The 13,942-nt window shown below is 38.5% G+C and overlaps 1 protein-coding gene across 4 annotated transcripts; it reads right to left on the reverse strand.

Moving 5' to 3' along the window:
• Window positions 1-690: 690 nt before the first annotated feature.
• stau (double-stranded RNA-binding protein Staufen) lies at window positions 691-13,817 on the reverse strand. Of its 4 annotated transcripts, none has more exons than XM_089696107.1 (18): window positions 13,678-13,817; window positions 13,457-13,596; window positions 11,402-11,558; window positions 10,467-10,620; window positions 9,985-10,044; window positions 9,194-9,399; window positions 8,864-8,965; window positions 8,117-8,243; window positions 7,505-7,703; window positions 7,156-7,298; window positions 6,741-6,871; window positions 6,273-6,473; window positions 5,578-5,827; window positions 4,813-4,916; window positions 4,069-4,159; window positions 3,758-3,879; window positions 3,459-3,613; window positions 691-2,676 (listed from the first exon to the last, which is right to left on the reverse strand). In XM_089696107.1, exons 2-18 carry the CDS (start codon window positions 13,579-13,581, stop codon window positions 2,613-2,615), a joined length of 2,391 nt encoding a protein of 796 aa, XP_089552233.1. In that variant the 5' UTR covers window positions 13,582-13,596; window positions 13,678-13,817; the 3' UTR covers window positions 691-2,612. The 4 variants fall into 4 exon arrangements, with proteins under 4 accessions (XP_089552233.1, XP_089552232.1, XP_089552230.1 ...); XM_089696106.1 differs by having other exon boundaries at window positions 4,813-4,904; window positions 13,439-13,596; XM_089696104.1 differs by having other exon boundaries at window positions 13,439-13,596.
• Between the last annotated feature and the right edge of the window lie 125 nt (window positions 13,818-13,942).

A 13,942-nucleotide genomic window follows, 5' to 3' on the forward strand; every position in this document is an offset into this window, starting at 1 on the left:
AAACAGAGAGAGAGCATTCTTCCGTTCTAAGTGCGTTCGAAAAGATTCTATGCAACGTTTAAATACTAAAGAACACTGAATACGAGTTTTTGTTTACACTAAAAGATCACGAAAGAATGCTCTTGCTCTATGTTCGTTTGATCTAAAGGCACCATATAAATGTGAACCACTTTTTATCTGAAAATTTATCCGTTGAGTAAAAATGCTTTATTTTAGTTGTCCCTAACTTTTAGTCATGGGGACATGCTTCATGGATGAAGTTTAATTCGAATTATCAAGTTTGTTAGAGATTCATAATAATTATTGACCGATGCAGTGAAATTTTAAATTTTCTTCTGTTCCATTACCGAGTTTTATATTATTATTTAGCACGCGAATTTACTGAATTCATTGAATGGGTTGATAATAATAAGGCAAAATGTTTATTGTTTATTTTCGATTTAAATGCATCTCCAGGTATACATTACCAAACAGGTCTAAGTAAAATCGGCCTCAGATTGGATTTCTATATTTATATGGTATCTCTATGGTAAGGAATTGCATTGGAAATACATTTCTTACATCATCTTTATGTATTGTAAGATGAACAGCTAAAAATTACACCTCTTATTTTTGGTCTGGTGGTACAGGAGTAGAAGGTATATCATCAATTAAAAATAGGGTTTGAGGAATATAAATGAAACAAAAATATTTTTAATATTTCGCTTTATTGTTTTTTAACGTTTACACAATTGCTAACAGCACGAAGTTCAGTTGGGACTTGCTCCACACATATATGTATATAATAAAAAATATTAGTTACTTAGAACAAAATAAATAAAGAAAAACTTTTCAATGCCCTAGTGGCGTTTTCTCAGTTAATTATAACGATTGTGAATTTCTTTATGCTTTGTTACTTGTGCAACATTCAACATGAAGAAATTGTACCAATGGCCTCGATTTAAAATCGTATGCACAAAATTTGATTTCATGGAGCGTATTCACAGTGAAACACTTATGTATAACATCTTAATGTTTAAACATGATTCGGACCCATTACAATGAAATGTACAATCGGTATCCTACAAATGATCGGGTCCCTTCGGGCTAATTATAACAACAGTAAATCTAAATAAATAAAAACTATAACATTACCGATCAAGTGTACTGATAAAGCACATATTTACGCGCAATAGTCCATTTATACTAAACAGAAATAGTACACATACAATAGATTAGTCAAAGTTAACAAGCAACATTACCTTATGTCGAAGGATAGCTCAAGAAATCACCTTTACTCATATAAATCGGAAATATATTCCCAAAAGCGTGCTTTTATGGGATCTGTATATCATGTGATATAGAAATGAACCCTCGAAATAAATTTATTTTATTTAATATATTCAGACAATATGAGTTCACGCATATGATTCTACTGGTAAAGATAATTTATATTTAAAAATACAAGTTCATAAACAACGCGAACTATTTGGCAATTTGGATTCCATTCTCATAGTCCCGGCTATTTTATTACAATTTAATGTTACCTCTGTAACATTTTCAACAAATAAAACAGCGTTTTGCGCCAGCGATTTCCCGAGCCAACCTCGAACCTACCTAAGACGATTAGGGGCGTAAATTAAGTGTTTATTACGGATCGTATCCTAATTATAAATTACACATTTCATAGCGTAGGGTCGCAGTTAAAAATCGAGGCCACACGGCTAGTCGCCGCACTCCTTGCGCCGACACGGACTGCGGCGACTGCCAGCTTGAGCTAAAGTCTAACCTAAAGCCTTGTATCCACTTGAGCATGCTCAGGCGAATGAGCGGCTCATTTGGCCGAGCCGTTCAAGTGGAGACGCCTGAGCATGCTCAAGTGGAGACAAGGCTTAACGTGTCACCATGGCCGCATGATGCAACACCGGGCGGACTGCGCAACGACGCGTGACGTCACACCGTCACACTCCAGAGTGGCCACTTCCATATGCCTCTGATTTTGATATGATTCCTAGTTATACGCATTTTAATACAAAGTGACCACTCTGATATTTCCATAAACCACTAATCGCTAAAGTCCCCGCTACATCAATTTATATTTTGCCGTTACGTAGTCCGATTCCCGTAATACTTTGGCTACGCAGCTTCATTTTTTTCGTCTATTAATTCCTATATAATTTCATTTAAATGCCACACCTTATCGATATAGCTGCACGACGTGCGATTATCACTAGAGATAAACTATAATAAACATAACCTAATTAGTTACATACGTTGTTAATAAACGAAGATCGTTCGACTTATTCGCGCTCAAAATTCGAAATATAAATACATAATTTGTGAGTAAACTGTTCGTGTTTGACTAAAACAGATCGTATAATAACAAAAAAATATATACATTAGGCACTAACATAATAGGAAACGCTCGAATAAAAGTCTAATAGTTGTTGCAAGGCCCGAGATCAAATAAATATGATTGTGAATATGTCATAGCTGGAAATCGTTAAATGTTAAATGCTGTCAATACATAATGTGGTGTTGTCGTCCCGAACGTTAGCGTTTCGCGCTGTGAAATATTCACACTTAGCTAAATATTGCAGAATCAGAAACAATGTCAATATTCGCGGCGCGGCTCACTCGGAGATGCCGTTGCTGATCACGCTCGCCTTGGCGCCCGAGCCCGGCAGGTTCTGCATCCTGGAACATATTATATTTATTTAAATATACAATATTATATCTAGGGTGGATTACAATTTAAAATATTTTGCTAAACATACATAATTAAGAACGATTTAATTAATTTTATAGTTAAAGGTAATTTACCGATGCATAAAAAAAACTTTAATTTGCTAGACAGAAAATGTATCTAAGCCAATGGATTTTTACGGCGATCACAGGCAGGCACATCACCGGCGGCTGCTATGTGTGTATGTGTCGTGGCCATATCGTACATTTGCTCATTTCATGAAATAGCCAACATAGTTTGATCAGATCGTTAAATCGTCAACGTTTCACGATTTGGTCATCGACATTTGGCCAGATCGTATAAAATATCTTAGAGAGTCCATAAAACATTAAAAAATTCAGAATATTTTAAGAACTTGTTTATTGTCATTTAAGTTAGTGCCGCGGTAGCGCTGGCGAATACCAGAAGCGAATGGTTTTTTCAATAGAAAGGTTAGGTTAGGTTAGACTTTCATAAACAACGCACGAGCCGAGCGAGCAAAGCGAGCGTGCCGCGGCAGCGGCCGGCGAGTGTCAGAAGCGAATCGCTTTTTAAAAAAGAAACAAAAATGGTCGCAATTCGTGAAATGAAATAAAATGGCCATCCACGTTTGGCCAGATCGACGATCTGGCCAAATGTGGGTGACCAAATCGTGAAACGTTGACGATTTAACGATCTGGCCAAACTAAATTGGCCATTTCATGAAATGAGCAAATCTACGATATGGCTACGACATATGTATGTGAGCACGTACGTGGCGGGCGCGTCGAGCCCCATGAGCGCGAGCGCGCGGAGTGCGGCGCGCGCGCACTGCTCGTGCGAGAGCGCGGTGGAGGCTCCGCCCCCGTGGCACATCACCGGCGGCTCCGTCGACAGCGACACCAGCGACAGGTACTCGCCGTGGTTGCGCTGCGCACACACACATTGTTAATTAATTAATGTTGTATTTGATTAGATCGCTATATGAACACAAAATCTTTATTATTTTTACTATCTCAATTTAAAACCACGTGCAAGGTATAATAAACTAAATAAATAAGATAAAACACATACCTTAGGGAAGTCCGAGAACTGCACGGTGAAGCCGAGCAGCTGCGCGAGGTACATCAGCTGATCCTTAGCGCCGGGCGAGCTGCCGCCGCCGCCGGTCGCGCTCGACTCGCTCACGTTCACGCCTAAAAAATTATTATAGGTTTTACATTTTTGCTGTTGTAAAATCATAAAAATAAAATATATTTATATATTTGAAAAAATATTTTGTTTGTGGGACAGTCCATTTATTGAGGATGACTAACAGCACGCGAATAACATAGCAAAATAGGAAAAAAAAATCTATTAAGTTGAGAAGTAGTACAATAATTTACCGTTAGTCTGTGCCGGTTGTCCGGTTCTCGCGTGATAGTCCACCATCAACACTCCTGGCACGGGCTGTCGCATGTCACTACCCTCATTTTCCTATAATAATAACGTACAAAATTAAACATCTGTTTGATTAAACACTTTTCATATATATTTTTTATCGAAATCTATCTGTAAAATATTCAGATTTGTTCAAAAATGGTGGCAGAAATCCTAAATGTTTGACTAGATTGTATTCTTTGTTGTTGCAGTAATTTGTAAACTGGCATTATTTGGAGTAAATATCTCTAAATTTTTGGCTAGATTGTATTCTTTGTTGTTGTAGTAATTTGTGAACTGGCATTATTTGGAGTAAATATTTCTAAATTTTTGGCTAGATTGTATTCTTTGTTGTTGTAGTAATTTGTGAACTGGCATTATTTGGAGTAAATATTTCTAAATGTTTGGCTAGATTGTATTCTTTGTTGTTGCAGTAACTTGTAAACTGGCATTATTTGGAGTAAATATCTCTAAATGTTTGGCTAGATTGTATTCTTTGTTGTTGTAGTAATTTATAAACTGGCATTATTTGGAGTAAATATCTCTAAATGTTTGGCTAGATTGTATTCTTTGTTGTTGTAGTAATTTGTAAACTGGCATTATTTGGAGTAAATATCTCTAAATTTTTGGCTAGATTGTATTCTTTGTTGTTGCAGTAATTTGTAAACTGGCATTATTTAGAATAAATATCTTCCTCTCTCTATACACACCTTCCGTTTAACTTCCCCGCTAGGTTTAACGTCCCCGTTAGCACCGTCCGCACTGGTCACGGCGCCGGGCTCACCGCTCGCCATCTCCATCGCTAAAAGTACGTCTGTAAAAATTATCCTATCCTTGAGCTAATCGAACATTTTACGGGTGGAAAATATCCACTTTTTCGTCGCCAGTTAGTAGATTTGTTAATAATAACAACGCATTCGCAAAAGCACTTCTTATGGTTAGTTTTTTATGTGTAAATAAGTCTAGCACATTATTAAAATTTCTGTAATGTAGATATTGTATTACTGGTATATATTACTGGTAATTACTTTAGTTTTAAAAGCAGACGTATTGTTGTTCGGTATTGGTACGGCCATGCAGCCCATCCCTGGATATACCACCGTACAATAGTGTTGATAGTTCACACTGTCCAACCGGTCTATTGCTTAATATCAGTAATTTTTAAACTTGCATTTCTTTTCTGCATGCACATATTTTTTGCTCGGGCGTCCCCGCAGTCTCCAGACTAGTCCCCTATAGTGCCGCTACTAAGTGTGTGTCTCGGTCCTGATGTTAAGCGCCTCGACTCAATGCCGTCTTCATACCTACTTCACTCTCTTCTCCGAAGAGTGAACGGGTACCTTCTAGGGAAGCGTGCTCTATCATAGGCCACATCTCAGCTTACCATCAGGCGAGATCGTGGTCAAGCGCTTCCCTATTACAAAAAAAAAAAAAAAAAACATGTTAGGCCGCAATAAATCTACGTGTATACGCACTGTGCGCGGCGCGTCGCTTGGCCGTCTTCTTGTTGGGCCCGAGGCCGGTCGCGGAGTGCGGCGGCGCGTCGCACTGCACGAGGAACTCGCGCCGGCGGGCCGCGCCGCGCTCCTCCAGCACGCGGTACTGCGGCGAGCGGGCCCGTGCTGCGTGCCGCGCGACCGCCAGGCGGGAGATCGGGTTGTCTGTTGCGCCGCCCGCTGGGACTGCGGTGCCGCCTTCCGGCAGCGCGCCGCCTGACATGCCCTCCTGCACATTACATAGTACATTATTGACATGCTACATTTGATATTTAGATTAATGGCATTTTAATGCTTTATAAACGAAAAATTTCAAAGAATAGAAAAAGATTATGATCGAAATTGCACATATAATATTGTAATACTGAAAACAAAATTCAAAAGTATTTATTCCAGTGTGGAAAAGTGATGACGCTAGGCGACCTATATATTTGTGTCATTTATCCAGACTTGAATTAATGCTGCTTTAAGAAATAATGGTAAACCAACAGGTAAAAAATATGAGCATTTTCTTAATATAAAGGAATTAGATATTTATAGATTAGGTGGCTATACTTATTGCACTTAACTACAAATATAATTAAAACAGCCTCGCGAATTGTTATTTTGCAAATGCAGCCGAAACAATCAATTTTATTTAACATGTATGCTTTAAGACTCTCCGCACGCGTCACCTTAATCAAGTTCCTGGGTTTCTTCTTGGCGGGCGGGTGCTTGCGCTTGTCGGGCAGCGCGCGCGGGCGCAGCGCGGCGGCGGGCCAGCGGCGCCGCATCTCGTCCAGCATGCGCTCCGCCGCGCGCCGCTTCGACACCTTCTTGCCGTTGCCCTCGCCCTCCGTCTCCATCTCGCCCACTTTACATACCGTTATGAACACCTGCAAAGTGCATCAATAGAATATGGATTGGGAAATAAGTTATTCAAATAAAAAGTTTGTTTTAACATGCACTACAGAAAATAAATTTTACAACTGGTGACTTTTCTTGAAGTTGAAATGGTCTATTTCATACGGTATTTATCATACAAAAAATAAAATTACAAAATTCCCTATTTTTTAATATTAATACTGTTACTCTAAACTTGAATTGTACACTGTTTTGTTAGACCAATTAATAAAATGTAAGAAATTTAAAAAATTACTCACCCGCATATGTGGCGGGCCTCTTTCAGATTTAACAGAGAATATGACGTTGAGATTCCGTTTGAGAGCCAACTCGTGTACCAGCGACACAGGAGATTTCACCTCCGAGTTCAATAAGTCTGCATCTGTTTCCCCTGTTGACAAAATTTAGTTAAAGGTAAGTTTATGCATTTTTGTTGCAAAATTACCATGCCCATAACATTAAAGTTGACTTGTACGTGTGCACGTGGCAGGTGTTCTGTGTACATTTGAGCGTGCATGAGCATGTATATGTGCGTGTTCGTGCGCGTTATATGTGCGTGTGCGTGTACATGTGCTTCTGCGTGTATATATATGCGTGTACATGTACGTGCGTATGCGTGTGAACGTGGTTGCACGTGTACATGGTACATATGCATGTGTACATGTGCGTACATACCGGCGCTGTCAGTGTGCGCGTGCGCGGGCTGGTCGTGGTGCGGGCGCAGGTCGAGCAGCGCGCGCGCCGCCGCGTCGTGCCGCGCCGCCTGCGGCGTGCTGCCCTCGCCGAGCCACGCGCGCCCGCCCACACACACGCGGTACCTGTAGCATAGGAAAAAAAAATTATTATATTTTTAAGCCACATTTTTTTTTCTTTCCAGATAGTATATCAGGCCGAAATACATTATCTCAGTTTTGGATTGAAATTCAATCCCTTTACAAAGTTAGTTGACACTAAAATTAAATCAATAAGTATGAAAATTTTCTGCAGCTTTTTCTGTTAATTGTGCTGTATGATCGAGTAATACCTATAGAGCAGCGGCGGGCCGGGCTCCATGAGGCGCGGCGGGTGCGGCGCGTGCGGCGCGTAGGGCGGCAGGAACGGCAGGCGGTACGGCGGCAGGCGGGCGCGCGCGCGGGCCGGCACCGGCGGCACCGACGAGTACACCGCCGGCTGGCACAGCTTCATCGCCAGCGCGTTCAGCTCCACCGTCGGCATCACCGCGCCTGCACAACACACATGCGGTCAATACTATTCACAGTGATTATGTATGACTAGCTGTGCCCCGCGGTTTTACCCGCATTGCTCCGCTCCTGTTTGTTTTAGAGTGATGATGCACATAGCCTTATATAACCTTCTTTGATAAATGGGCTATGGCACCGAAAGAATTTTTCAAATCGGACCAGTAGTTTCTGAGATTAACGCGTTCAAACAAACAAACTCTTCAGTTTTAAAATATTAAGTATAGATATAGATACGCATATAAAGCCGTGCTCAATTTATTGCCCTACACTACATATTTATGCGACCGTGAGTACTATTACAAGCCTCATAAGGTTTCAAATCGCAAAATTATGTTAATACTAAATGTAAAATATTTTTTTTTTCTGTACAAATAAAATATTAATTAAAGACGTACCAGCGTGTCGGTGGTGGTGCGCGTGCGCGGCGTGCGAGGGCTGCGCGCGCGGCGGCGGCGGCGGGTAGCGCGTGCCGCCCAGCGCCGCGCTCGCCGCCGCGTGCTGCGCTCGCTTTATTGACGACCCCTGCACATACAAGAGTATTGGATAAATAAATGTAAGCGTGTACTAGAGTACACACGTAAGAAGTGAAACTTCTTTATAACCTTATTTTTCAAAAAATAATTTACTATATGCAACTTTACAGAAATACGTCGAATCACGTGTGGTAGGGATAAGAAAAAGATGGCGCGTAACGGAAAAATGTCACGCGTAACGAAAAAATGTTACACTAAATTTTTTTCCAACCCCGATAAAGAAGTTTCACTTCAATAAATATTTTAGAAAAATTTTCACACACGGCACGATCTGATCCCATACTAAGCTTTCGCTTGTGTTATGGGAACCAAATGGCTGATAAACATACATATATAATTTTAAATAAATACTTATATAGATAACTAGCGGTCCGCCCCGGCTTCGCTCGTGGTACATATTTACATTTTCTCTACATAAAAACTATCCTTGTACTTCAAGGAATATAATAAAAAAAGAATTATCGAAATCGGTTCAGCCGTTCTCGAGTTATGCGCTTACCAACACATTTTGCGATTCATTTTTATATATAAGATTAACACCCAGATACAAGAATAAATCGTCATATTTCAAATTTTTATAAGTTTATGTAATAATAATCAGTGTTTTACCTCAGCTGTATATTCCTCAGTATCACCCAAACGGAGTGTTACTGTGAATACTTTCTTGTGAGCGGGTCCTGTCTCTGATGTGAGGCGATATTGATGCTTAATCTGAAAAACAAATCATACTATCGTTATTATCGGATGTTTAATTATAGAAATAAACATATGTCATGATGAGCATTCTATAATGTACCACCAACAAACTGCACACACAGGTCAGAATCGATTGCTCTGACTATTAATATATAGCTTGCTATAACCTCACTTATTGGTCCATCGTCCGTCAACTAACTAACCTCTAATCGCTCAAACCAAACACATAAGATGGCGGATTACCTTATTGTACCTGGCCAGCTCGTTGACCAGGCACATGGGAGTCTTCTCTTTACTGTTGGCCGCGGCCTGCGGGCGGGCCGCCTCGCCCTCGCCCGCGGCCGCCTGCGCCTGCGCATCCTTGTCACCCTCCGCACCTGATGTGACCGGCTTCTCTTCTTGAGTGGGCTCGGTGCTTGGCAACGCGCTCTGTGCTACTGGGGTCACTGCTGTGGAGGTTTAATTTGGTTAAAGGAAAGTTTCTACTTGGTTATGATGAAGATACTGTGGTTTCCTGAATTCCATACTCATACTCATAAAGAAGGTTTAGCAAGATACCGTGTCTATAATGGAGATTAGTCAATGAAATGAATGTTTTATGTATCTGACAAATGTTGGAAAATGTATTACCAAAGAAATTTATTTGTTTGAAATATGTTATCCTTTATTGAACAAAATATGACGGATAGCTTTGAGTTCTGTATAAACCAGGCACTAGGTTACAGAAAACTGCTTTATTTAAAAAGCGTACATTCATCTAAAATATTACACTCTTTTTCTTTACAACTATAATCTACAGAACTATAAACAACAGAACATTATATGACATCTAACAATTACTTAAAAACTACAAAAATACAATACACAATCTATCAAATCAAAGCTATATTGACATTTGACACCGCTAATGCTACACTACATAGTAAAATAAACTACACGAAATAAAAAAATAAGCTAAAATATCACAACAAAAATCATATTCTTTATTACATACTAGTACTACATACACTAACTGTGTACAAAACACGACTGACCAAAGTCCGAGGTTAGCTTTGTCTGCAAAGATCTTATTGGCGACGGCGGTCGGCACAGACCTAAAGTTAATAGTTTATATGAAAAATCGATTATTTTATATCTAAACTTTTTATTTGTCATCTTACCTACATCAAGAATTTAGAAATTTAAAATTAGAGATAGTAAGAATTTAACTATTCTAGCATCTTCAAAATGGAAAACACAATGCTAAGAAAAGATGTTACTCATATTTGGTGATTCACGATTTCACTGCCAATTCATCCCACGGATATTGCTTATATTTAATTTACTATTCGCAAGTAAATATATAGATATTGCAATAATAAACATTATTTTGAAATCCACTTTTTTTCAGATAATGCTTATAAATTAGAACCAATCATTTAATTCAAAAAAATTCACAGGAATAGCATTATTTATCATAAAAAGAATCTGAGTCCCACAAATGGGTACATAATAATTAACTATCAACTCCACATACCAGTGGTCTGATGTGTGGTGTGCGGTGTGTGCGGCGTGTGCGCGGCGTCGGCGTGCGCGTGCGCGGGCGGCGCGTGCGCGAACGGCGGCACGGGCGGGCCCGCGGGCCCGTAGCCGCTGTTCATCGGGTACGGCCGCCGGAGTGGACGCGTTTGCTGCGTACATATACACATTTATTAATAACTAGCTGCGCTTCGCCGTTTCACCCGCGTGTCTCCACCCCTGTTGGTCGTAGCGTGATGATATATAGCCTAACCTTCCTCGATAAATGGGCTATCTAACATCGAAAGAATTTTTCAAATCGGACCAGTAGTTCCCGAGATTAGCGCGTTCAAACAAACAAACTCTTCAGCTTTATATTCTTATTATAGAATTATAGATGTACACACAGATTATGATACGAAACAAACAAAAATGTAACATTACATTAAATAAATAAATAAAAATACAAACAAACAAAATAAAAAAACAAATACTTGAAAATATGTAAGTAATTTGAAAAACATGTGAATAGTACACCACACAACTTGTTCAAGGTACAAAATTCTGTCTGTTTAAAGCTCCAATGAATATATTTTTCATGTTACAACTTGTCTGCAATTTGATTGTATTTCACAAGTTGACTGTCCTTTTCAATATATACCATAACTATACGTCATTTTACAGTTTAACATGTACAATCAAATTGAATATACTTTAAGAACCTTCTAACATTCTAACATTTTAATTGTTTTAATTGTTATTTTTAATTATTGCTATAAGTGTAGGTTTATAATTGTTGCATGTTGTGTTCGCTCCTAGAAGGCCGTCCAACTAAAAGTCACAATGATTGTGATTGTATTTTCACTATTTCTAAATGTTGGAACGTCCAGTTAGCGGACCAAAAAAAAAAAAGACATGTAAATTATATGATAATTGTAATAAAAAAGCAATCACCGGTGGCACATTGTGGTGTTGTGCTGGCGGGTGGTGCATGGCGCGTATGGGGTGCGGCGGGCGCTGCGCCGGCGGGTGGTGCACCGGCATCGCGCCCATGCCGCTCATCTGCCCGTGCGCGCCCATGTTGCCGCCCGCTGACGGACCCAGTGGTACTCTGTGTGTACACTACACTTTAAACTTGGTACTCACTTGCAAAAATTGGTTGTTTGTAAAGTAGGTTTACGATCGAGATTTTTACGTGATAACGTCTTATTGGTTGCGCTCGAGATGAGACGGGAGATCGGTCCGTCTCTCTCTCGTTATACCTGCGATCGCGCTCGTGAGGTTTTGGTGTGACACAAGTTTCTGAACATGTCACCCGACTAAAACGATTTTAAAAACGTTATCACGTCAAAAGTCCAAAAAACCTTACTGGTTTCACTATACAACTGTGGTCTGAGACTGATTTTACTTTTCACACATTCAGACACTTTTACATTCAGTAATCTAACAATACATATATGTTAATAATCGTAAATACACCGAGCATTTCTATAACATGTGGAGATGTGGAATTAAAGCAATTCTAGCATGCAGTAAATTTTGACTTAATCGAAACTGTAATAAAATATCATTGCTGGTTATATCAAAATGAACATATTATTATTAAGAACTGTGAAAAAAACATCTCAAGAAAATCAAGGAACTATTTCCAAATTTAGAATTCAAACCGCAAATTAAAACATTTTTCATTTTGCATTTGTCTAATAATTTCATTACCTGTCAATAAAACTATCAATAATTTAAATGATAATTTTCTTCAATAATCAGGTTATTTAATTTGAACAAACACATGTCACACCACATAGTAATATACAAAATTCTACTCCATTTTCACAATCACAACTAGAAATTCACTCAGTAACAATACTAAAAATAAAATAGAAACCTTGCACAATTTCACTAGTCTTGTATAAAATGTCCATGAGAAATTCGAAAGTCTTTCAAAGGGACCGTTTAGAGAGGAGCCTGCTGTGGTACTGTTATTCCAACTGGCCGTTCGTTCAATAGACGCTATATATCAGACTGAACACAAAACTCAGTGTTCGATCAGCTTGGATCAAAGCTGCAGTCATATGTTCCATTCATGACCAGTTTAAGTAACAAAGAGAGCCGCAAAGGACCCTCCACATATCAACAAATTACACATAATTTGCATATGAATGCCGCCGCCGGTCTATAGACTGGATAAAACAGAGGGATTTTATTTTCATTGAACAGTGTCAATGTTTGAGTGACCCATTCTTCAAATCTCAAGTAAGATATAAAAAGCAGAATACACCTTGTATTATTTGACATAATGTGTACTTAAGGGGATTTTAGGCAGATTGAATGTAGGATTATTCTAAATTAAAAATAAATTAGAATAAATATTTGAATTGAATAAAAGCTAAGGTTTTATTAAATTCATCATTCATGGAATTGATAAAATCTTATTAGATACTGGACTGTTATGATACACAGGGCTTTTTATATTTGAATATTAACTTTTATCTTTGAATTAGGTATATTCAATTGGATAAAATGTTTCAGAGAGTATATTTATAAGTAGAACAGAGCCCATATTTTTTTTAGGATTTCATATAGGTAGGTTGAAATTAAATAAATGACAAAAGTAGACATCTTCTACAAATGTCCCAAAAAAAAATAAAAAATTCAAAATTCAAATGGCATAAATGGGGAATTTAAATTATTTCAATAAATTTAATGGAAAGTTACATATTTAAAAAATGTAATATCGGGAAAAATTATTTCTTCTTTGAACCAACTATACTGTCTGTTTTTATTTAGCGCCGAATTTGTGTTTTGTGGACATGTCACGTATTGAACTAAGTATGGTATTAGATATTTGATTAGATAGATAGACATCTACACCACACACATTAATTTAATAGACCCATAATTTGAAATTATATTAATAGTTTAATGCAAATTAAAAAGAAATAAGCTGTTTATGTGAGTAGCAAAACAAAATAATAAAAAGCCGAACGTTACCTAGTCAACGTTACGTGCCTGTTCTCTCTGTGCATTTGATGCGGCGGCATTTGATGATGTGCAGGCATGCCCTGGTGACCTGGGAGGTGTTGGGGCGGATGCCCAGACATTGGCTGATGATGCATGTTCGGGTGATGCATCATCTTAACGATCGTTGCCTATGACACAAACAAATTTTGTTTCGTAAAAACATTTATCCTACAATTTGTTTTCACTGAGTTAGTGGATAAATTCCTTACCGACTATATGTTTAACTGTTTGTTTTAAACTTCAGCACGCCGATCTACATATATCCGCCTCAAATAACACCGATTTATGTTTATTTGGCAAACAGTAAAGAAAATCGTTTCGTTCAACATGCGGCCATGTTAAAAAGTGTTAATGTTACCACTTATGACTCAATCATCATAGTCATGATGACAATCCCGTCATTTCAAAATTCAATACAGTCTATTCTAGTTGAATTTAGCCCAATTTATACCGGATATGATCAATTTGAAAGTA

The sequence above is a fragment of the Colias philodice genome, chromosome 6 (assembly GCF_061535455.1).
Source record: "Colias philodice isolate Cphi_HAF_F1 chromosome 6, ilColPhil1 Martin Lab GWU primary, whole genome shotgun sequence".
NCBI classification, from domain to species: domain Eukaryota; kingdom Metazoa; phylum Arthropoda; class Insecta; order Lepidoptera; family Pieridae; genus Colias; species Colias philodice.